Genomic DNA, 24,471 nt, shown 5'->3' with positions numbered 1-24,471 from the left:
CTTGGGTTTGTCCTCAAGGCCCAAACCAGGGCCAAAATGGGGTCCAACAAAAAATAACATGAAACTGTTGAAGAGAACTCTTAAAAGTTGTGATAGGAATGCTGACATGTAGCTTTTCATAATTGATGGCTTCTGACTGGTGTGAGTGGGGAAGGACTCAATTTTCTTTAAGGTGTTGGACACTGAAAGTTTGACCATGTTCCAGTGACTATATTGACAACACAAATTAGACTTGTGGTTTTTTGTTGTAGGATCATAAGGATGAGTGTGGATCTAGGAGGACCGGGAAGTAAGACGGGTGCTTTATGTGAAATTCTCTAATAATCAATAAAAATATTATGTTGGAAAAAATAGTTTTGTATAGTGTTTAGTTAAAGCAGTGAAGTTTTTACTGGTCTGTGGCCATGACAGTTCTTGAGGCACTCCTCCTTCTCCTCCTCTTCCTCTTCTTCTTCCTCATCCTCCTCATTATTATTATCTTTTAAAGGAATACTGTTAGTCGATCATGCAGCAGATTATTTTTAAATGAAGGTATGTACTACAGTGCTTACAGAGGTACCTTAACTTGGTATGAGCAACCCTGACTTTCCATGGATTTCCCATGCATTAGCCTCACATGGCCTCAGAAAGGCCTGGGAAATCAGCAGAGTACACATTGCAGTCGCCTCTGGGGAAAGATGGCTGGGGTCAGATGTCATGATCTCAAGGGTCAGAGAACCTTCTTCTTTTCCAACTTTATCTCTTCCTGATGTTCTCACTTATAAAGTGGTCTCCATTGTTCATTACTGACTGCTCTGTGTCAGGTATGTTATGGTGGTGAATGTTCAAAGGGGAGTTGGGGAGACAGTGCCTAGAGAAGTTCTAATTTAGAGCAGTGTGAAATGTTTGGCAGTGATACACACCAGTGTGTGAGATGTGCAGATTCATAGGCCACCCACCAAGAATGAGCAGTGTCTTGTCATAGAGAAGGTTAGGGACAGGCTAGAGCCACAGAGGATGAGAAGATTCCTGCACATCTATGTGGTTTAAGGGAAGTCATGTAAGGGATTGTCAGCATGAGGGAAGCCGTGGGTAATGCTCAAAAGCAAGTTGGAGTTTAGTCCTGACTCCCATTGCTATATGAGCTGCCCCAAGCTCTAGTTCCCTGTTCTAAGGATGAGGTGAGAGCTGCTGTTGTAAGTCCTCCATCAGTGAATAAAACATAGTTATCCTGAGACGCCCATCTCTGGTGTCGACCAGCTACACTTTATAAGCTAATTTGATGTGGAATGTGCAGGGAAAGTCATGAAAGAATTTAAACAAGGGCTAGGGTCAAGCCTCTCATTATGGAGAGTTAACCAGTTACAGAATAGCTTTGTACTGGGTTTGAGGCTAATGTAGTACACTGTCTGCTTAAGTTCATGAGACAAGGGAAACAAAAGTTCACCACAGTTAAATTACACATTTCCAATCTGTGGTTGTTGAACAGGAGTTCTTTGTTTCTTCGCTATCCTGGCCTCCAGCTCTACTCAGGTCTGCAGGCAGAGCCCCATGTCTTCCTGTGTTTGAAGTGGTGGGTGGTGGAAGGTTTGCTGACAGTGGGAACGTGGGATATTCACCTAGCAAGCTCTTTCTGTTGTCCAGAATGGTCTGTTAGGACCCTCTTCTAGGTATTAAAACTCCTTTAATGTATACGCTACTCTCGTCTTTTTGGCTTATCAAAGCCTATAATAGGCAGGTGTTTCCAGAAACAGTACCATGGTGGCCTGTAGAGCTGTCCTTGTGAAATGGCTATTTCACCAATTCCTTGTTTTCCTAAGGTCTCTAATAAATAATTCCTCAAAGTTGGCATTTGCTTGCCTCTGAGTGGATATATACTATCCAGGCATTTAAACTTCATTTGAAAATGAAATGTGCCTCAGAGTCTGGAAATTTATGCTACATCTGTGCTGTCTCAATAACAATTCAGAATGTAAAGAGCATTCATGACTCTATGCCTGAAACTTGGACCTGCATGCACATATGCCTGCATGAATGTCTGACAGGGCATGGCAAGTTTCACGGGATTTATGCAGCAGAGACTGCTTACCATCAAAACTACATTCTAGCTTAAGAGACATATTTATTGGGAATGTAACTATTGGCAAAAATCTTATAAAGTTTGAAAAGTGATCAATAAATCAACAAAATGGATTAATACTTCCTTGTTTTGAGCACTGCCACATATGGCCTTTTGTGAGCAGTGTGCCTGTTAATATGTAGACTGCCACCAATACATCTTTATATATTAATATATATAATTAATTCCTGGTTTTCCCAGGACAGAGTTAATTTCTTTGGCTTTGGGACCAGTGCATCTTTTGGGAGTGCTTAGTGCTGGTGTAAGCCACCATACCTGGCATGCACCTGTTTAGTATTAGTTTTGAATTATTTATAATAAGAAACCTGGGTGGTTAACTAATAGTAGAATTATTCTTAATAGAAGTTAAACATCTTAAAAGTTTGATAAAACTAGAAGTTTGTTTTTAAAAAACTGCTAAAGAACTTGGTTTTAATGTCATTTCAGTTCCGGTTACTATGGCAATGACGGCAGGGGCAACAACTACCTTTCCTATGAGCAACCATACCCGGGAAAGAGTAACTGTGGCCAAGCTCACACTGGAGAATTTTTACAGCAACCTAATTTTACAGCATGAAGAGAGAGAAACCAGGTACAGTAAAGGCTAAAACTTTAGTTAGTTTTCTGTGACTAGATGGGAGTCCTGCTCTTCGTCTTCAGTTTCCCACACCGGCAGGACACCTGGCTGCTTGTTTCATTTCCTGGGTTTCCAGAGTCGTGTGCACATGTGCACACATGTCACTTGTATTTCAAACAGATCTTTCCAGCTGTGGCATTATGGCATGTCTTTGTGCTGTCCTTTACCAAGATGCTTTAGAAATTGCTAATGCATAACATTGGAGGTGCTGCGCTGTGTTAGTGAAAAAAATAGGAAGAAAGAACTGCATGCCATTTTGCCTCAGTGAAACTTGAAGTGTGGTGAGGGAGTGGTACACACAGAAGCTCCAGGAGGAAGTGGCGAAGCAGTGAGGGACCAAAAAGAGCACTGACTAGGGCAGTGCTTTGACTAGGGCAGTGGGAGAACTTCCCAGATGACAGTGGCATTGAAACAGGGCTCTAAAGGAAGAACACAGTTCACACATATAAGAAGGAGGAGATACAGAGAAGGACATAGCAAGTGCTGAATATCTTGAGCTGTAGCTGCTCTGCCATGTGGCAGTGTCACAGGCCAAGGTGACCTCAGACTTTTTGTGATCCTCCTGCCTCTGCCTCTGCTTCTCAAATGCTGGGATAGGTGGATAGATGGCAAGAGTGGTCCATACCACTCTGGTAGTTGAAGTCTTCCATCTTTGACATGTCGGTTTTCTGGCATAATGCAAAGATAATTCAGATGAGTTGTCTAGACACATAGTAGGGAAACCAAGACTATAGACATGAAATAGTACTCACTTAAGAGTGAGTGGCGAAATGTGTTCCACAGTCCTCATTTCCATCTGCAGCCCCATCAGAAATGCTTAGCCTAACTAACTTCATGTTAAGGAAAAAAGACCAAGGAGCCGAACTTGGCTCTTGCTAGAAAAGCAAATGTTATGATCGATGGCTATTTCTACATGTATATGACTTTTCAGTTTCCAAAGAATTTTAATAAGTACATACACTTGCCACCAGGGTCTTTCCTGAGTTGGGAGGTTGAGCTTAAGACTCACACAAAGTCATCTTGTGCTGGGAGAGAAAGCAGTGAAGCGATGGTCAGCACAGAACAGTAAATCCCAGCGTCTCTGAGAAGGAGTACTGATCATGGTGAAGAGTCGAATCTTGGTTCAGTTTGAAAGATTTCCTTAGCATAGCATGCCCAGTGGTTGCCTTCGATAAATAACTTATATCTTAAATGGAAATAGAAACATATTTTAAAAGTCTAATTATTTTTTCTTTGGAAAGGCAGAAGAAGTTAGAAGTGGCTATGGAAGAAGAAGGATTGGCAGATGAGGAGGTAACGTAACCAACGATACTAAACGGAAGTGTCCCTTGTCAAGTGTTAGCTGATGTGTGGGTTGGCTATGGTTGGCTTCTCCATCTGAGTATGGCTTCTTACTGTATTGCTGTCATAGGCACCTTAGGAAATTGCCTTGGCCCTCAAGAACATACAGTTGCTGAACACCATCCACAGCATTATGGGAGATGGGACAGGGTCCAGTGGTGGACACATTCATCTACCTGTTCTAGATGTGTGGGAAAGGGTCCAGTGCTGGACACCATCCATCCATCCACGCTACTCTGGATGAGCAAGACGGGGTCAGGTGGTGGGCACTATCCATTGATTCCTTCTTCTCACATTTATTTCTGAATATTTTAAAACTGTTTACTCTCTAATTAAGGTTCCCTTGTACCTCACTGATGAATGACTGTCTTGAAATGGTTTCTTCCTTATGCTGCCCAGTTTTTCTGCACTCTGAAAACAAGTCTGGTGTTTCCTTCCTGCGTGTAGTGGTTTTGGTGAGATGTTGTACCCTGCTCCCTGAAGTCTAGGGTGTTTGAATGCTTGCTTCCCAGTTGGTGGCGCTGTTTGTGAAAGCTCTGGAGATGTGGTCTTGCTGAGAAAGTTTGTTACTAGAGAGGGGCTGTGAGAGTTTAAAGACTTCAGCATTTCACATTTGCTCTTTGCTTCCTGCTTATGGCTCAAACTGTCCTCTGCTTGCTGCTTCTCTTGCCACACCTTTCCCATCGTCGTGGACCGACCTCTGGAACTGAAAGCCCTAGTGCACTCTTTCACAGGTTGCCTTGGCTGTGGTGTTTATCACAGTAGAAAAGTAGCTAAGGACTGCAATGCAGGCTTCCTTCCCAGTGGCTGTTTCTCTCTAGCCTTAGCTCCTGGCACCCCATCCAACCGTGACCAGTACTGAGTTGCTGTGATTTTTCCCTGCTTATTTATGGCCCCTTTCACATGCTATTTCTGCCATTTGAAACTTTCTCCTCTGAACTCCAATTATTCTTCAAGGAGCTTAGGTCTTACTTCACTGGGAAATCCTAATCGCTTAGCTACTCGTCCTACATTCTATACTAACAGTGTTTCTGTCCTTATGATAGCCTTTCAATAAGGGACATCTTCCCAGAGACTAGAAGCTGTGTGTGTCTTACTCAGCTTCACATCCCAGAGCAGACGAAGGGCTTTTGCAGGGGGCACACACATGCATGAAAACTTGTATGCATTATAGGGGCTGCTAGTATAGTTCAGGATAGAGTTCTTGCATAGCCCTGGTTTGAGTTCCAGCAGCCACCACCCAGTAAGTCAAAAATGTGTAAACATTACAGAATATAGCAAACTTTGAAAATACATAGACTCTCTTCCAATACAGGGGCTCGGAAAAGACTTATGGGACTTGTAGCACTTGATTTGAATCGTTCTTGATGGGAAGAAGTTACTTCATAAACAGCACTGTATACAGCAATAGTGGCCATGCATGCTAAAGTGGCAAGGGAAGCTGAAGCCATGGAAAGCTAGCTTTAGGTCAGTTACTAAAAAGAGCTTTATTTTCCAGATGAGAATGAGTTATAACCTAGGCTTACTGACTGTTCAGTGGTCAGAAAGGAGCTTGAAGACACTGACCAAGTGAGTTAATCTGCCCTGCAGCTAGCTGCCTTAGCTGTGTGCCATCCGTCTAGCTGGGCTCTTAGGAAGGCTGGAAACTTAAAGTTTCTGTTTATATATAAATTTAATGCATATCTTAAAGCCCCATCTTCTTAAATTTTATTGTGAGGCAGTAATTTAAGGGCTTCATCCTAGCTCATAGAGAAAGGTGAGCAGATCTTTCCTTATTTGTCTCACTAATATTAAAACTTTTTTTCTAGCTAGTAATAATGGTGCTGATACAGAAGTCTTTTTTGTTTTGTGTTGTTTGTGTTGTCCTGGAACTCACTGTTAGAAATGTTAAACACAGGATCTTGAAGTCTAGGGAAAGGTACCAAAACAGCTGTCCATGCCGAGCACAGTGGAGACTCAACTGAAAGATAGCATGCACTGTATAAAGGACCAGGTCTCAGGGGAAAAAGGAAAGGAAAGAAAAAGGAGGATGAAGAAACAGGGTTTTTAATGTTTGTTCCTCACACTTTATGTTAATGAAGACCTGCCCATTTGTTAGATATCAAGAGCTCAGGATTACCCATGTCAGGTGACAGATTAGCCCAGTGTGGCTAGGTTCCTGTTGTGCAAGAAGATCTGGAAGCCTGGACTTTTATATAAATTGGCTTGCTTTTAAAATTATTGCCAAGTGATGAGAAGGTTTCTTGGGAGTTAGGAACTGTCTGGGAAGGCCTGACTTTGTAGTGCCCCCTGGTGGCCATTCGTGATTTTTTTTTCTTTTTCTTTTTCTCTTTTTTTTCCTTTTGGTTTTTTTGAGACAGGGTTTCTCTGTGTAGCCCTGGCTGTCCTGGAACTCACTCTGTAGACCAGGCTGGCCTCGAACTCAGAAATCCACCTGCCTCTGCCTCCCAAGTGCTGGGATTAAAGGCGCGCGCCACCACCGCCCTGCTTTTTTTCTTAATTCTTGTAAATAGCTTGTAGAAAATGTTAACTCATTTTGTTTCTAAAAGTCTACGACTCATAATATCTGTTTTTAAACATCCCCCTTTTTTTCTGTAGAGGTACTTTAAAGTGCCTGTGTTTATTGTTAGGCCCTGTGCTAGGGCCTTGAAGATGTTGTGGAGAAGAGAACAAATTCTCTCAACCTTGATGTTATAACTATCAGTATAAGGGATTGGAATTTCTTAAAAACAAAACAAAAAAACCTTAAGGTTTCTTAAACAATGTGAATGTGGAGTGCATGTGGCACCCAGAGGACAGCCTGGGTTGTCAGTCCTCAGCAGTACTGTCTGCTGTCTATTGTGTACTGTGAAATAGTTCATGAGTGAGCTGTGAAACCATTAAATTGTGACCATTTACAACAAAACAGTGGCCAAGATGAAGTTGTTAGTGTTAATATCTCAGAACTTTGAAATTCCCTTTCTGTTTTATAAACACCTTGGCATTGTGCAGATTGAGACGCTCACCCGTTTGAAAAGGAATGGAGTCTGTAATCTTGGCACTAGGGAGTGAGAGATAAAAGATTTTCAGTTTCAGAATGAGACTGATTCAAAACATGGGGGAGAATATATATTAACAAGAATCATCAAAAATGGATGTTTATTAATGGAAAACTGAAATGAGTGATTTAAGCTGCAGAAGAGAGCCATGAAGCAGCAGGAGGGAAGGGGGGAACACAGAGACCTTGGCTTTTAGTACACACTGCAGATGCAGCAAGGGCTTTTCATGGGCTTTAAAACTCCGATGTTGCTTCATCTACCCCCAGACTGCAGTACTGACTGAAGGGCTAAAGTCACTGAGTAGGTTTTCCTGGGGCCAGTACTCTATAGGGAATGGTTTAACGCACACTGTGGTTTCCCTTTTGTTGTTGAGGGGCTGTGCTCTGGTAGACAGGAGCACCTATCAGATACTCAGTGACTAATTTTTGTTGTTGTTTTGGTTTCTGGTAGACTCTTTGTCTAGACTTTAAGCACATTTTATAAAACTGGATTACCAGGTCTCTTTTGTTTAGATGAGACAGGTTTCTGTAGTTAAACAGAACTGTGCTATTCTGTAACCATGAAAAAGGAAAAATTTTAAACCATCTTTCATATTCTTATGTTCATCTATCACATGTAATTAAATTAAAACAAGCTCTTGCATTACCATGAGGGACAGTGCTAGAGTACCACCAAGTAGCTTCTAAAGAGAACTCCAGGTCAGGAACTTAAAGCAAGCTCTTTGTCAGAACTGCCACCCCCAAGCACAGAACAGCTGATGGTGGGTTCCTGTAAGAGAAGAATACACGGACCACATTGTGCTGTGAGGCCCACCTTTGCCTTTATAATGATATAGATGTGATTTCAGCTGTATTAAACTATTTAAAGGTAAAGATTTCCCAACTCCAAGATAAGTGCAGTTTACTTTTTAAACTAGTAACTGCTAGATATGGGTAGTTTTGATAAAGCAGTGTTTGCTGTATTCTTCATTTCCTTTATTGTGTTGTTCCTACCCAGACACATGCATGCACATGAGTGTGCATAATGAAATTGTGAGCTAGAGATAGTTCAGCAGTTAAGCACACTGGCTGCTCTTGGAGAGGGCTCAAGTTAATTCATAACACTTACATGGCAGCTTAAAACCATTGTAACTTGACGTTATAACAGACATTGATGTAGACAAAATACCCAGATGCATAAAATATATTTAAAATAAAATGTTTTAATGTACTTTCAGTGAGCTGTGTGAATTCCTGACATAATTTCTTGCTTGCCGCTTCCTCTGTTACATGTGTTAGAATTCTGTTTTAATGATACCCAGACTTCTAATTAGACACCTAACTAGACATCTAAAGTTAGACAGATGAGCAGGACAGGGAGTGGCTCAGCTGTGAGCTGTATTGGGAGTCGTGTGTCTGTGAGAGGCTGATGGGGCCACTGTACTTGAGTTGGAGTTGAATACCTTCAGTGACTTCCTTATTCCACTGTGTGCTGCCTCTCTTGGGAACTATCCCTGTACCATGAACTTGAATTTTATGAGGTGAGAGGTCAGTGAGGTTAGGACAAGAAAATTAATGATTTGCAAATGCAGCCTTCAGGTATTTAAAAATGTTGCTAATTAATAGTTCTTATTTTGTTATCTTTGTTGAATCATTATTGCTGTGGGGGTTCTGACTTAGAGGGTTTAGGGAGTTGATTTGTTTGTTTGTTTTGTTGGTTTTGGTTTGTTTTTGACCTGGAAATCATAGAGATCTATCTGCCTCCCCTCCTGAGTGCTAGGATTGAAGATGTGTGCCACCAGACCCAATTATTTTGTAATTTTATGTTTTTAGAAAGTTGTATGATATTTTAAGCTGTTTGCTGAAGTTTATGCAAGAATCAGTTTTACTCTAAGTAAATCCCCATGGAAGTGCTGCTGTTTCCATGTGACTTTTGAATCACGGGTTTCGGTAGCTGTGAGGGCACCTGGAAAGTAAAGAGTTGGAGATTTCCTGACAAATTAACAGTGAATGACAGAAGAATCAGAGCCCTGGTGCTGTAATCTCAGCACTCATGAACTGAGACAGGAGGCAAGCCTGAGCTACTCAGTGAGATTTGTCTCAAAAAGCAATCAATCAATCAATAAGCCCATGTCAGAGTAAATAAACACGTCAGAGTGCTCCTCGTTTGTGCTTTCTAGGACTTATTTCTGTGAGTTCAGTCACACTCAGAAGGCAGTGGTTTACATGCATAGTAAACTGCTGAAGACATTATAGTCCATAAAGTCTACTTCTAAGGGTACATACTTGACAGTTGTTTAAAGAACGTTTTCTTGGAGGCTGGTGAGATGGCTCAGAGGTTAAGAGCACTGACTGCTCTTCCGAAGGTCCTGAGTTCAAATCCCAGCCACCATGTGGTGGCTCCCAACCATCTGTAATGAGATCTGACTCCCTCTTCTGGAGTGTCTGAAGATAGCTACAGTGTACAGTGTATATGTAAATATAATGAATGAATGAATCTTTAAAAAAAAAGAATTTTTTTAAGACTTTTAAATTCTTCCCTTGCTTAATAAATACTTGCTTTAGGAAAATAGATTATTGACAAACATATAAGATACACCTGTTTATTTGTTTAAAGTTATATGTGTGTGGGTGTGGATTTGAGGGAGCCAGAGTGTGCTGGAGGCAAGTGTGTGTGCTGGAAGCTGAGCTTGTGTGCTCTGCAAGAACACCACATATCTTAGCCTTCAAGCCATCTCCAGCCACCAGCATTACACATGCCTTTGAAACAACCTGTTTAAAAATCATCTTTTCAAATCTTGTTTAATAGAAAAAGTTACGTCGATCGCAGCATGCTCGTAAAGAAACAGAGTTCTTACGCCTTAAGAGGACCAGACTTGGCCTGGATGACTTTGAGTCTCTGAAGGTTATAGGAAGAGGAGCTTTCGGAGAGGTAAGCTGCTTTGTTCAGGCCACCACTGTGAAAGTAGATGTTGTAAGTTGTTTAAATGTAATTACTAGGCTCTGAGGTCCTAAGTCAGTTGGTAAGAATGCTTGCCTAGTATCCACAAAGCCCTGCATCTGACTCAGCACCGTAGGAGCCAGGTGTAATGGCTACCTCTATATTCCCAGCACTTGGGAGATGGAGGCAGGAGGATCAGAGGTTCAGGCTCATCCTCAACTACATAACAATAAGCTCAAGACCAGCTGGAAATACACGAGACCCCCACCTCCCATAAATGTGTGTGTGTGTGTGTGTGTGTGTGTGTGTGTGTGTGTATGTAGGTGTAATTTCTTTGATACTGTAAATTCCAGGGTGCAGCAAAGGCAGCTCCTTCCGCTGTTCCAGCGTTTATGTTTGTGCTCTAGGTGCGGCTGGTCCAGAAGAAAGACACGGGGCACATCTATGCCATGAAGATCCTGAGGAAAGCCGACATGCTTGAGAAAGAGCAGGTGTGTCTCACCACGCATGCAGCACCAAGGGCCTCAGGTGACGAGGGCTCAGAGTAGTGTAAATGTTGAGAATGGTAAAAAGAAGTCCAGTGTGCTAGGTAATTTCTGAATTTGATAATCTATTCTAATGTTTTCAATTCTTAGATTTAAATCTCAGGATCTTCAGTTTTATAATCTCTGTGTTAGTTTGCTCGGTTGCTATTAGAGAACAACACAGGGTGGAGGCTGTAAGCATAGAAGCCTTTGCCTACTTGTGGTTCTGTTCAGGATCAGAAAGTTCCCATAGGTTTTAGCTTCTGATGATTGCTTTCTTCTTTGGTGACTGCAGGAAGGGGGCCGGCACAGGAACACTCCTGATGCCTCTTCTAGAAGAACACTAGTCCTGTTACATAGCAAATAAGAATCTGCTGCCTTTACAGAGTCACCCTTGAGGCTTAAAGAGAGAAGCTAAATCAAACTGCTCCTTGGTTTTGCATGTTTAATGAGAACATGAACATCTGTCTGTATGTTTCAGTACTTTCTAAAACTACAGATTTCCTGCACGACTGTTAGGCATGGATAATTAGAAGAGGTCTATTATCTTTTCAAAATATATTTACCTAGGTGGCTCATATCCGAGCAGAAAGGGACATTTTGGTGGAAGCAGATGGAGCCTGGGTGGTGAAGATGTTCTACAGTTTTCAAGACAAACGGAATCTCTATCTCATCATGGAATTTCTTCCTGGAGGTAAATAGGGACAGACAGACTTGAGTTCATCTGCATATGCAGCAATAATGTCAGCTAGTCTGACTACCGAATTTTATACCTAATCATTGTTTTTCAGTACTTACTTTCAGAATAATGGCAGGTGATTTGGCCCCAAATCATGTGAGTTTGAAGGACTATTAACTGACATGTTAAATACTGTGTCATTCTGTGTTCATGGTAGCCCTCTGTAAAGTTAAGTACAGTAAGCCTGAATATAGAACAGAAAGACAAGATGCTGGTCTCTAGGCATGCTTGTTCACTCTTCACGTTTCTGAACTGCAGCTCTGCTCCCGATAGCTCTGCATGCTCCCCACTGTACCATGGCATGCATTTTTCAGGGTGTTTGCTGGGCAAGTCATAAAACTGAAAATCTGACATAGTTTGTACATACAAAGAAAGTGTAGAACAGCATTCCCTTTAAGCTGGGTGTGTGCTACTGCATGCCCATTATAGCAGTACCAGGGTTCCATGCACAGTTACTAAAATCATAAAAGATGGATCTGAGACTGAGGCTTCAGGGTTCACTGTCGCACTCCGGTGAAGGTTAAAGCTGCAGGCAGCATTGAGTGAGCAACGCAGAGGCAGCTTTGATAAGGAGGACGTTGGGAAAGTGAGTCAGTGGGGTGGGTTCAGGAGGATGAGATGGCCAAGGTCATTCTTAGCTGCTTTGTGAGTTCTAAGCCAGCCTAGGCTACCCAAGACCCTAGCTCAAAAACAAACAACAGGAGTAGTCTGTTTTCATAAGTTGGTACGTTGTCTTTCTCAGGTGACATGATGACATTGCTGATGAAGAAGGACACCTTAACAGAAGAGGAGACACAGTTCTACATCTCAGAGACTGTCTTGGCGATAGATGCAATTCACCAGCTGGGCTTCATCCACCGGGACATCAAACCAGACAACCTTTTACTGGATGCCAAGGCATGTGAGGAGGAGAGTGAGAGTCCTGGGCTTTGGCTGTGCCATGAAGTGCAGCCAGTGTCCTGGCTGCAGATAGCAGCTGTGATTTAGCTTCTTGTGGGTTAATGAAGTTTTTTCTTAGACAGTACAGAAAGTGACCTCTGGAGTAAGATCATGGAGAAATGGTTTTAAAAAATCCCTGTTTTCCCTTTGTTTAAAAAAAAAAATCCTCAAGCATGCATAATCTCACATATCATCTATATGTGGTGTTCTAAGTTTGGGTTTTTGTAATAACTGCATTAAAAGTTTATAAGAATTTTTTGTTGTTTTGAGAGTTAACATAATTTGACTTACTAGAATTTGTTGTTGTTTTAGGGACATGTAAAATTATCTGATTTTGGTTTGTGCACGGGGTTAAAGAAAGCTCACAGGACTGAATTCTACAGAAACCTCACACATAACCCGCCAAGCGACTTCTGTAAGTTTGCATTTTTCTTTGGTTGAACCTTTGTACTTTTGAAACTTTGGTTATGTGAGGAAGGGAGGCTCCCCCCACCCCCCTCCTGAGCTTCGGGAGTTTTAGATGTAGGTGTGGTCAGTTCCCCCTCCAGTTACACTTACGTCTTGTTGAAATTAGCATTTCAGAACATGAATTCAAAGCGGAAAGCAGAGACATGGAAGAAGAACAGGAGACAGCTGGTGAGTCGGCCACTTTCTGAAGAGTGTTGTACCCTCACCCAGAGGACACAGCATGTCTCCGTTTCAGTGCACTGACTGGTGCAGGCAGAGTGGCGTGGCCCTGCTTGACTTAAGGACCTAGGTCCTTGAAGGTCCATGGGACAGTGACTCCAGATTGTACTTTCTCCCACTCAGACATCTGGGGGACTTAGCAGAGCAGCATGTTTTGTTAAGTGAGAAACTGAGGGAAAGTGAGAGAAACTTGGTAGGAGTTGGGAGGAGGTGCTGGTGGTGGTAGAGGAGGAAAAGGAGGAGGTGGTTCTGGTAGTGGTGGTGTCGTCCTTAGAAAAAGCTGTTGAAATTCCCCATGTAAGGATCTTTTGTGGCTTTGGCAGAAACTGAAAAAAGCCTGAAGTGGTTGCTGAGAAGGCCCGGTTCTCTAGCTGTCATGGGCTGAGCCAGCTGAGGACGCACACTACGTATTTCCCCTCAACACCAGGCAGATGATCATGAGTTCTTCACATGCTGTCCACCACTTAGTTGTGGTTGAAGCCTTCTCACTGTGTCTGACTCCAGCTTTCTTAGTTACTGCCCATGGTTGTCTGTCAGCTGTTAGGCACTTGCCCACCTGCTATCCTCTACCTTGCAGAGCTGTCCTCACAACCACAGGAAAGAAACTGTAGCTACATGTGGTTAACTGTCAGTGGAATGGTCTGGGTCTCTTCTGAGATAGGTGGGGATTTTCTTGGAAGCAGTCTCTGTGAGTTAGCAACCTTAGAAGCAGACATAGAAGAGCAGTCGAGCCTAACAGACATCTCCCAAGGAGAACGTCTCATGGAGCTGCAGCTACCCCAGCACTGGCCTTTTCGTTCAGATCCTAAGTCTCTGTTACCAGGTCCTCTTGGTATCTTAGCCAGCTGCAAACTGTGATTCAGCTGGTTTAACTCAAACCTTCCTTTGACTCCTATTTCCACTGTGGCCCTTCCCCTTACTTCTTATAGAGACCCACAGAGGAATGTCTCTGCTTCTGTAGCCAGTGTTCTCCTTGCCCTGCTGGCACACTTACTCCTCTTCCTACAGCCACCAGTCTTACAGCTAACCAAGGGAACAGGAAGTTTGGGGTGTGGAACAGTGTGTTAGTAGGCAAGCCAGTCTTTCAGTGTTGAATTTCAGGGCTACTTCTCGCCCTATGCTATTTCCCTCTGGGTTTTAATGAATATAAGAACTGCTTTCTTCCTCTTTGCATTTCTATCGTTAGCCGGGATGTAAACATTTATGATTAGCAAAGTGGCTCTGACTTGTTTTCCTAGTTTCTTATACAGTGTCCAGCATAAGCAGGCACCTTTGTCAGTGTTTGTTCAGTTCAAGTAAACAATGCAGAAGCCGCTGACCTCCCATCCCCTGGGACATGCTAGACTGAGAGGTAGCAGCAGTCTGGCGCCTCCAGCACAATTACATGGCCTTTTGCATTTCTGAGCTCATTTGCCAAGTAGTGACAACCTTCATATTCTAGTAAACTTTCAAAGATTTGGAAATGTGCTCAGCTGTGCATTAAGGAGAAAAACATTCTATTTTTAAGTCAGAGTTTACATTTGAGAAAAATATTACAGACTTACTATTTTTAAAGAAGTGAATACTGTTTAAAAACGTGGTACTCACCTGTAATCCCATGAGACTGAGTCAGGGGCATCCCGAGTTTTGAGACCCTGTTTTAAAAGTAAATGAAATCATAGCAGAGGATTTCTCCAACTCTGAGTGTTCCCATGCATCAGCTTCTACCTAAGCACAGGGACTCCTCTGTTGGCCGAGAGCCCTGAGCTCCCAAGGGAGAAGCACAGGCGAGGTCATTGATGCTTGGAGCAGGCAGCTCCTTCAGCCCACCAACTGCCAGTCTTGTGGTTCCCCAGGTTCTGAAATGACAGTCTGCTGTCACAGGTGTCCACTGGTTCCTAGAGTGGTGTCCCTCCTTTAAGAAGTCATTTTTGTAGGATTTGATGTGGAGCAAGGAGCATTCAGACAGCTCCTGCTGGGATGCCTGGAACTGAGTTACAAGGAAGGTGCCTCTAGCTTACAGAGCCTGTCCCTTTTCTTGTTTTATCCTCAGATCAAGCTGTTGTAGGTTCTCTTACCTGGATATTTGGTAAGCAGAGCTGGGGTTCAGAGAGCCCAAAAGCACATGAGTAATGAGCAGGGAAGTCAGGCCTACTGGACTCAGCCTTTTATTTCCTTTTGAAGTGGACTCAAGGCCTCTCCTGGAGCCAGAGTCCTGTGTTGTATGCATAGTGCCTGACTCAGCCTCTGTCAGTCAGCTTTACATGGGAGTCACCTATAACTGAAAACTTGTCTCCTCTGTCTAGTGCGTCCTCCTGTAATAAGCCATACTCAGATGTTTTCTAAGTGGTTCAGAATGCCAGTTTGATACTCTGCTTCTTTGTAGGCTTACTCCACAGTTGGAACACCAGACTACATTGCTCCAGAAGTATTCATGCAGACTGGCTACAACAAATTGTGTGACTGGTGGTCCTTGGGAGTGATTATGTATGAGATGCTAATAGGTAGGTTCTGTTTGTGTGATGATACACATCTTTTGGTGCCATTGTTTGAACATATTACAGCTATTAAAGAAAAATAGAGCACAGTCATTTTGAACCTGTTTCTCAGGTTTATCAGTTAAATACATATTGATAAATACCCAATAAACTGCCCTGGGATCTTGTGGTAGGAGGTAGTTAATTATCTTGGCTTCCTTTATCAAGTTGGAGATGCAGGGCTCAGATAAAATGAAGTGGGGTTTTAAATCCATGTGGACTTTATTAGTAATTTTATAGTAAGTTGATGCATGAGATATTGCTGTAGAGCACTCAGGGCTGTTTCATTTCATGTGGCACATATTGTAGGTCTGCTTGAATTGATCACAAAAACTGATAAATTATTGATTCTCTGATGCCCAGGCTTTCCACCTTTCTGCTCCGAAACACCACAAGAAACGTACAGAAAAGTTATGAGCTGGAAGGAGACGCTGGCATTTCCTCCGGAAGTGCCCGTCTCTGAGAAAGCCAAGGACTTGATTCTCAGGTCAGTGTCTCTGAGGCAGGGAAGGTCTTGGGAGGAAACATACCGCTGATTTCATTAGTCAAGGAGGTCAGTATAAAGAAAAGTTTTACAAAATTCAAACTTTAAAAAAGATTTTAATTATTTTTATGTGTAAGTGTGTGGTTACCACTTGCCCATGGAGGCTAGAAGATCCCTTGGAGCTGGAGTTACAGATAGTTGTGAGCCACCCAGCATGGATGCTAGGAATTGAACCCAGGCCTTCCACAAGAGCAGCAAGTGCTCTTGACTTCCTATTTCCCCAGACCCTCAAAATGCACTTGAAAAGAATTTTGTGGGAAGATGGTGTTCAGAAGAGAGAAGAGATCTTGTTGGACATCCTGGTGACATTATTAGCAAAGAGTCACTCCTGTCAGACTGCAAGGGCTCAGTGCACAGCGAGGAAGGAGAAAAAATGGATCAGGAGCTCTTGCCTGAGAAGAGCACAGGGTCTCAAGCAGAAGACTGCCGTGCCAGTGCCTGACAGAGTGACAACCCTTGTGAATGGCCAGCTGGCAGCATGTTGTATGAAATTGTTAAGCTGGACGTGACCTTTGACCCAGCAGTCTCATTTTAAGGAATTTAATTGGGCCAATAACCATGTAGGTGTAAAGGGTTAAGTGTTTCTTATGTTATTTTAGTTGTGAAAAATTGAAGCATAATATATGTCTTCGGCAGTGGCAGTGGATAGAACAGTCTGATATCTCTGTATGCAGATCTCAGAAAGTTACCTCACAGGAAAATACTGATCAGCATTAAAAAATGTTCTTAGTGTAGTCAGTGAAGGAAAGGTCTTAAAATTATTATTATTGTGTTAACACAATATCATTACATTTTATTATTGTATTATTAATTGTACTATTACATTAATATTATTATAAGTTAAAAAGTAGCTTTGGAATGTTTGCCAGTTATCTCTAAAGGATAGGTTTATGGGTAATTTGTACTTTCTCTGTATTTACCACAGTAGCTTCAATATCTAAATTAAAATGTTTTCTAAAAAACATTCAATGTTAAAAAACATTCTAATAACAATTAGAGTGTTTGAGGTGAAAAATGTGGCTGATAATTGGTTTTCCTTTCTAGATTTTGTACTGATTCTGAAAACAGAATTGGGAATGGTGGTGTGGAAGAAATCAAAGGTCATCTGTTCTTTGAGGGTGTAGACTGGGGGCACATAAGGTATGTTCTGCACCCTGAGCTGACAAACACCAACTTCTGGATTTGGTGGTTAGTGCGCTTCTGTTTCTTCTAGACTCGTGGTTCTCAATCTGATGGTCGTGACCCTTTCACAGCTGTCACCTATAACCATCATAAACACAGATGTTTCCACTATGATTCCTAACAGTAGCAAAATTACAGTTATGAAGTAGCAATGAAAATGATTTTATGGTTGAGGGGTCAGCACCCCATGAGGAACTGTATTAAATGGTCGCAGCATTGGGAAGGTTGAGAACCACCCTTAGACTAAACACAAGAGGTAGTGCTGCCGCCTCTGAGAAGTCACTGCCTCTGCAGCTTCTCAGTGCGTCTTCTCTGGAGGTCACGCTGTGTGCCTAGTACTTTCATGAGCCTGTCCTGTACATCTCTCATCTTACCCTGAGGCACTGTTAGTGTCTGGCTCATGGGGTCTGAGCTAGAGTTTCTAGACAGAGCATACTGATTATGGAAGCAGTCACAGAGCAGAGTGTGGCTGCCTAAACTCACACTGCTAGTAAGGACCAGAAAGTTGGGTCACAGAAGCCCAGGGCCTCCCACTCTCTCCATTCACCTGAGTCTTCTTGTACAGACATGGACAGTACAGGGTTTTTTGTTGAAAAAAGCAAACAAAAAAACAAAAACCTCAGGGCTGGAGAGTTGACTTAGAGGTTAAGAAAACTGGCTGCTTTTCTTGAGGTCCTGAGTTCAATTCCCAGCAACTGCTTGGTGGCTTATAATGAGATCTGGTTGCTCTTTGCTGGTGTGTAGGCATACATGTAGGCAGAACACTCTGTACATACTAAATAAATCTTTTTTTAAAAAATATTGAAATTTTTAAAAAGGCTGATAAAGGGGCTGTTGGAGTGGCTCAGCGGGAAAAGACAGATAATCTGAGTTCAATTCCTGGGTCCTTCAAGGTAGAAGAGAACCAACTCCTGAATGTGGTCCTCTGACCTCTACACTTGTGATATGGTATGGGGTGTGGGTGCACACTTAATAAATAAATAAATACATAAATAATGTTATAAGGGTTTTGTCATGTTTTGAAGTAGTTGTTGGCTTTTGTTTTTGTTTTTATTGTTGTTTGGGTTTCACTGTGTAGCCCAGGCTATCTTAGAAACTCACTCTGTAGACCAGGCTGGCCTCAAACTCAGAGATCCTCCTGCCTCTGTCCCTGAGTGCTGGGACTTAAGGTATACCACCACAGCCTGGCCAATTTAAAAGTTTTAAATGACATTTTAACTATTTCTATAGTTAAATGTTTTTAGCATAAGAAGGCATTTTTGTGAATAGATTTTTTTTAACCTAACCGCTCTGGTCCTCTTAAAGTGTATATGACTGACAAGCTTTGCATTCAGATTTTATCACAAATACGTGTGCCCCTCTTTTTTCACAGATGTCTTTGTATTTACTAATCTTCACTAGAATTCTAGCCCTAATTCACTTAGATAGATCTGATCTCCCTGTCTCCCACTTTTCAGTAAAATACCTTCTCTTTTAATTTTCTTTTCACCTAAACAAAACAAAACAGGCATGAAGGGCTGGGACTGGAGCTCAGCGGTAGAGTGCTTGCCTAGCTCTGTTCAGTCCCCAGTGCTGGAGGGGAAAAGCATGAGAAAGTCTTCATGTAAAACTGGAAATGAAAACATTGTCATCCACTTAGCTGTGTTCAGAGCCACAGCAGACAGACACCCTTGGGTTTCCTGTCCTGTGCTACAGTGGGCAAGACTTTTCTAGAGTGGTTTGTTGGACAGTTAGAATTCAAGACGATGATCACAGCTGCACACAGCGTGACCTCCAGAGAAGATGCACTGAGAAGCTGCAGAGGCAGTGACTTCTCAGAGGCGGCAGCACTACCTCTTGTGCTTAGTCTAAGTGTGGTTCTCAACCTTCCCAATGCTGCGACCCTTAAATACAGTTCCTCATGGCTGCTGAATTGTCTTTTGCAGGGAAAGACCAGCAGCTATTCCTATAGAAATCCGAAGTATAGATGACACCTCAAACTTTGATGACTTCCCTGAGTCTGATATCTTACAGCCAGGTAAGAGGTTCACAGCATACCCACACTGCAGTCACCCGTGAAGTGATGGACACGTCACCAGTGAAACCCCTTTGCCCTTAGTTGCCGTTTTTCTCTTTCTAGTGCCGAATACCACAGAGCCCGACTACAAATCCAAAGACTGGGTTTTTCTCAATTACACCTACAAAAGGTTTGAAGGGCTGACCCAGAGAGGCTCCATTCCTACGTACATGAAAGCTGGGAAGTTATGATGATCACAGTCGCCCATAGCCAGGAGAACTCAGGTAGCTGCATCTGCAGGCTGGCTCGGCATCAGCGCCAGGAGCTCCAGGACGGTGCTGCTCTCCAGCCAGAGGAACGACTCAGCTTGGGAATCTGAGGCTGCTATGGCTATGGGAATTGCTCAGCGTTTTGTTTTTGTTTTTTTTTTTTTTTTTTTTTTGTATTAACTTTATTATACAAAGGTACTGGAACAAAAGGAACAGACATTCCCTCCTAACTGCACTGCCTACGTGCATGTTGAGAGGTCCATCCTGCCCATGTGCTGCGCTTCCGATTGCAACACTAATCCAGCCAGAACTGCATAGCACTGACGGCACCATGACAGCCTGAGGTTGCTCTCAGTGTCCCTACTTCACTGTAGAGCCCGTGGGTCTAGAATCAGTGAAAAGCCATCTTCTGTAGCTGCTGTTAGTAGAACATTTGCCCTGTTGGTTTAGACATGAAGACAGTTTCTGTACCGGCTCCAAGGAACTTAAGGACGCTGACTTCGACATTAGAATTTCCTGTCAAGCTCTCACGTAGACCCTGTGATAGGGAAGATGAGCTTCTGTTAGGGTGAGGGCATTTCTCACCTTCACTCCGGCATCTCCAAGGCTGACGGTGCTGAGAGATTGTGACTCGACGACTGATGTGCACACAGGGAGATGGACCTGAATGATTGTCAGCTACTCCACTTTTAACAATGCTGTAGCATTGTTTTAGTTTGAGGATGGTGAGCTGAGTTTCAGAAATGACCATGAAAGCTGCTTGTAGAACCTAGTGTGTTTTTATTAAACTATTTTTTTAAATGTCAAACTTCTGATCAGTCAATGGACACTGTGGAGAGCAGAGTGTGACTCACTGTGGCTTTCTGCAGAGGTGGTACTTGTCGTGCTGGTGACCCTTTGTTCCCTTGATTGCACTAGTGCCATTGTTTTCCAATGAACCAAAGATCCTGGACAGTGGCTGTCAGCAGGGAGTGGAGCTCCGCTTTACAGGGGTGCTGCACTCCCTTGACAGAGGCCAGCCCTGTTCACTGTTAGCTCATCACTGTGGTTAAAGCCCATTACGAAATAAAGGAAGTGGGTGCTGGCTGGGAGGGTGTGACTGGAGACTGGGCAGAAAAGCCAGCATCAGATTCTTGGGGTGTTTCCCTAAGGATTACATCATCTTTTCTTGCTTAGCATCTTGATTCTGAAACAACTTTCTGAAGAGATGTAGTTTTGTGAGTTGTAGTTGTAGTAACTTCTCAGGGAATGGCTAATGTTTATCATCTATGATTGATATAGTGAGGCCTTATGAGAGGAATGCTTCTCCTGAGGGCACTGAGCAATGCCTTGTGACCCCTCTTTCATCAAGGCCATCAGCTCCTGATATATTTTGGTGAGTCCTTTAAGGCCCCCCCATTTTGCTGTTGAGCCTGGTAGTCAACACCACTTGTTATCTACTGGCTCAGCTGTAGCCTGATCAATCCTATGCCAAGTATTTGGAGAAAGCACTGAAAATGGTAGATAAGCCTCCCTGACTTTAGCTGCCTTAATATCTGCAGGGTATATGAGCTTCTCCAAGTAGTCTGTCTCAAGGGTACTTGAGCAGCAGAGACCCCTAAATATAGGGATTCTACCTTTTCTTTTAGAATGGGACTTTTCTAGTATGAGAGTGTCTAGGTTGGATAGGAGACCTTGCCAAATTCTCTAGCTCAGGTGCGATAGCTACCTAACTATCGTAGGGTGGGTGTTGTCAATCCAGGTAACTGGGGTAGTTTGAGATTAGTGTACAGGAGAATTACCAAACTTATGTTTCCATGATGTAGGGACAGAACACTTCGTCTAATCTCTCTGTTGTGGTTGTAAAAGCTGTGAGAGGCAGGTTTCCTGGTGGTGGAGAGGCATTTTGGGAAGTTTGCTTTGCGGGTTGCCTCCTCCCCTGGCATTAACATGGCTGCCCTCTTTTCAGGAATTTCTCGTGGAAGTGTTCCCTAAGCTAGTGTAAAGGCCCCTAAAGACTGTCTGCCTGTTGAAGCAAAAATGCGAGGCATGGTGCAAATTGCGCAAATAATTTGCAGAGATCCTCTGATACTGACTTTTTCCCATTATACACTAACCATATTTTAGGTAAATAATGTAACTTAAGTGATAAAACCCTATCTTAATCAACTGGGCATAGTGACATTTTCTCTTAATCTCTATTTTGAGTCTAGGAAGTTTTATTATAAACGGTGGTTTGGGTTTTTCTAAAGATACAGGAAATGTGTATAATCCAGATGTATTGGTTTCCTGATTGAGTAGAGACTTGTATTTTTTATTAAAACCTTTGTGTTGAAGCAGTTGTTCACAGCTAAGTCTGGAGATGTATGAAACCCGGGCTGTCCAAAGTAAGGTGAGACCACTTAACCACCGATGAGCTGTGTGGTGAAAGTGCCAGCTATGGAATATTAAATGCATTCTTCAGCTGCTACGGCTTAAGATAGGGCTTCTTTATTTCCATATCAGCATAGCTCTTAAACACATGCATAGCTCTGTACAAGCTGTACATTTTAAAATATCTTGAAGCATAGTTTGTTTTGGTGTTGAGAATCTAGTCCACCAGTCAGTCTCTGACAGCAGGAGAGATAGCTAGCCACCTATCTTTTGGCAGTCTACAAGTAAGTTACTTGAGGGTCAGAAAAGGGTCCTGGCACATCCTCTCTTTGAATTGTTAAAATCTGGAAAATTCAAAAGCAACTGTTTTGCTATGATCATGATTATTTCTCATTTTATTTCAAAATTATTTTCTCTGTAGAAGTGCACTTATTTCTGAAAAATCTTAAGCCAACACTTAATAAATATGAGACACTTAAGACTACTAGAAATATTTTAGATATTTATTACAAAATGTGAGGAGATGAAGGAATAAAGTAATAGAAGTGTATTGTAGTTTTTTTGGGTTTTTTGTTTGTTTTTTTAAGCAATATAATCCAGCAGTTGTCCAGAACCATCAGGCTTCTGAGCCCATCCAGCATTTTGAAGACTGTTGGGCAGGGGCATCGAGGGCCTCTTCATTCACGGCACAATGAGAATAAAGCCACGTTTACAAAAGCTCTGTTGGTGGGGTGTTTGTTTTGTTTGTTGTTGGGTTTCAGATTGGTGTTATCCAAAACTTAAATGCTATATTGTTAGTAAAATTACCAAATAGCTATTACACCTGAAGATCACATCACAAAAAGATTAAAGTATTTGAAGTTTTGAATTAAGATAGTTGAACCAAGTTTAGGTTTAAAATTATTTGGATCCATAACTGAAAACATACACCCTTGTAGGTTGTCATTTTAGGTACTTGCTGGTCTTAGGTCTTATGCAGCCCCTCCAGTGAGTCAGAACATGAAAGCATCTGTAAACGAAAGGTACTCATAAGGGTTCAGAGATAGGATTGACTCAGCTACCACCCACTATGTCCCTTCCTGTGGAGGTCACAACCAGGACTTGCCAGAGAGAGCCAGGCAAAATCCCCTGGACCCCAACAGCACCCCCCAGCCTAGTTATACTCTGGTGTCCCCAGCATGTATCAATGATGCTGTGATAAGAACAGTGGGAACACAAGGTTAGAATTTGAAGAGAGCAAACTTAAAAGCTCTTAAATCCAACTCTCAGAAATGTCTAGTGAAGCAACTTACATTCACAAGCATATTTTTACTTACACGATGTAGTGTCTTAAAACTGTTCTGTAAAGAAATGGAGTCTCCAGAGCACAGCTTGTTGCCCTGGCGCTCCACACCAGTACTTCTCCCCAAAGCATGGAGCATCGTGCTCCATCAGATCATCTTATGCTTCCAGAACCTCATAGGGATACAAGAGTGAGATGACAGAATTGTCATGTGGGATAATAATGAGTGCAGGTGACACAGGAAGGTAAAAGTGGTTTCACATGGTCTCTTTCAGGGTAGTCAGTTTAGCCGCACAAAAACATGAAGTATGGGAATCCTTCCGTTGTATTAACTTCTGTCATCCATGTTGCTTTGTCCTTGGTCAGAGAGGGAGAGAGCATGAGCTAGCAAGCTAGATGGCTATAGAGACTGAAGTTGTTTAGAGAACCTTGCTCAGCTGAAGAGAGAACTGAGCAGTTAAGAGTGACTACTGCTCCTAGAGAGGACTTGAATTTGGATCTCAGTACCCATGCCAGGTGGCTCACAATCACCTGGAAACTCTAGCTCCAGGGAGATCAGGTGACTCCGATAGGCACATAAACAAATATAGATACAATAAAAATAAAATTGATAGTAAAGAAAATAATGAGCCGGGTGTGGTGACTCAGGCCTTTAATCCCAGCACTCGGGAGGCAGAGGCAGGCGGATTTCTGAGTTCAAGGCCAGCCTGGTTTACAAAGTGAGTTCCAGGACAGCCAGGGCTACATAGAGAAACCCTGTCTCAAAAAAACAAAATAAATAATAAAATAATGAGCCAGAAAGTACGCCCTCCCCTCACCCTGTTACTGGCTGTGATTGTATCAACTTCTAATTAAATGGTACCTAGCCAGTGGTTGACGTAGGATTTAGGTCTGTAGTAGCAGGGTCGATCTCACTGTACATCTGCGGATACCTAAAACCAAATAAGTGTTCTTCCAAGAATCTTCAGTTAATCTAATCAAAAGGCCCTAGAAACAAGTGTGCTCTAGACACCTGCAAGCGTGGTCTGGGCTACACAGTGAGACCCCCATCTCGAAGAAGGAGAAAAAAACCCTGCCCTTAAGTGTGTCTTGATCGGTGAGCTGCAGGCTATTTCTCATCCTTCCTGACCCACCTGTAAGATGAACATTGAGACCCACTGTGCAGGGTGCTAGACCCCAGGTTCCTTGTGCTCTGAGAAGTTCCCAGAGCTAATCATATCTGTTGTGCTTCTGGACTCAAGTCCTCTGTCTAAAGGGAGGGTACTCCTAACCTTCGGGAAAAAATTAACTGTGTCTTAATCAGGAGCTGTGGGGTAGAGCTGAGACCATGCTCTCATCCTGGTTAGATTTGGAGACTTTTGAGAGGCCACTGGTAGACTCACCAAAAGTATGTGACACGTTTCTTATT

At 42.7% G+C, this 24,471-nt stretch overlaps 1 protein-coding gene across 11 annotated transcripts in view; it reads left to right on the top strand.

The window, feature by feature from the left end:
* The window catches only part of Stk38l (serine/threonine kinase 38 like), a 55,432-nt gene extending 33,160 nt beyond the window's left edge, over positions 1 to 22,272 (top strand). For 9 of the 11 annotated variants that reach the window (XM_085839767.1, XM_085839771.1, XM_085839769.1 and 6 more), the window contains 13 exons: positions 2,546 to 2,690; positions 3,977 to 4,028; positions 9,902 to 10,024; positions 10,441 to 10,524; positions 11,128 to 11,251; positions 12,039 to 12,193; positions 12,548 to 12,650; positions 12,810 to 12,871; positions 15,288 to 15,405; positions 15,802 to 15,925; positions 17,027 to 17,122; positions 19,090 to 19,181; positions 19,263 to 22,272. In XM_085839767.1, coding sequence (XP_085695893.1) covers positions 2,557 to 2,690; positions 3,977 to 4,028; positions 9,902 to 10,024; positions 10,441 to 10,524; positions 11,128 to 11,251; positions 12,039 to 12,193; positions 12,548 to 12,650; positions 12,810 to 12,871; positions 15,288 to 15,405; positions 15,802 to 15,925; positions 17,027 to 17,122; positions 19,090 to 19,181; positions 19,263 to 19,411 — 1,416 coding nt within the window. In that variant the 5' untranslated portion in view covers positions 2,546 to 2,556 and the 3' untranslated portion in view covers positions 19,412 to 22,272. Of the gene's footprint in view, positions 1 to 2,545; positions 2,691 to 3,976; positions 4,029 to 9,901; positions 10,025 to 10,440; positions 10,525 to 11,127; positions 11,252 to 12,038; positions 12,194 to 12,547; positions 12,651 to 12,809; positions 12,872 to 15,287; positions 15,406 to 15,801; positions 15,926 to 17,026; positions 17,123 to 19,089; positions 19,182 to 19,262 lie in introns of those variants that run through there. The other 2 variants (XM_085839775.1, XM_085839776.1) reach the window with 2 other exon arrangements.
* The last annotated feature ends 2,199 nt before the right edge of the window (positions 22,273 to 24,471 follow it).

Source organism: Mus caroli, unplaced genomic scaffold (genome assembly GCF_978045245.1).
Source record: "Mus caroli unplaced genomic scaffold, Mus_caroli_1 scaffold_7, whole genome shotgun sequence".
Classification (NCBI taxonomy): domain Eukaryota; kingdom Metazoa; phylum Chordata; class Mammalia; order Rodentia; family Muridae; genus Mus; species Mus caroli.
The sequence above is the reverse complement of the archived record's forward strand: the minus strand, read 5'-3'. Positions and strand labels throughout refer to the sequence as shown.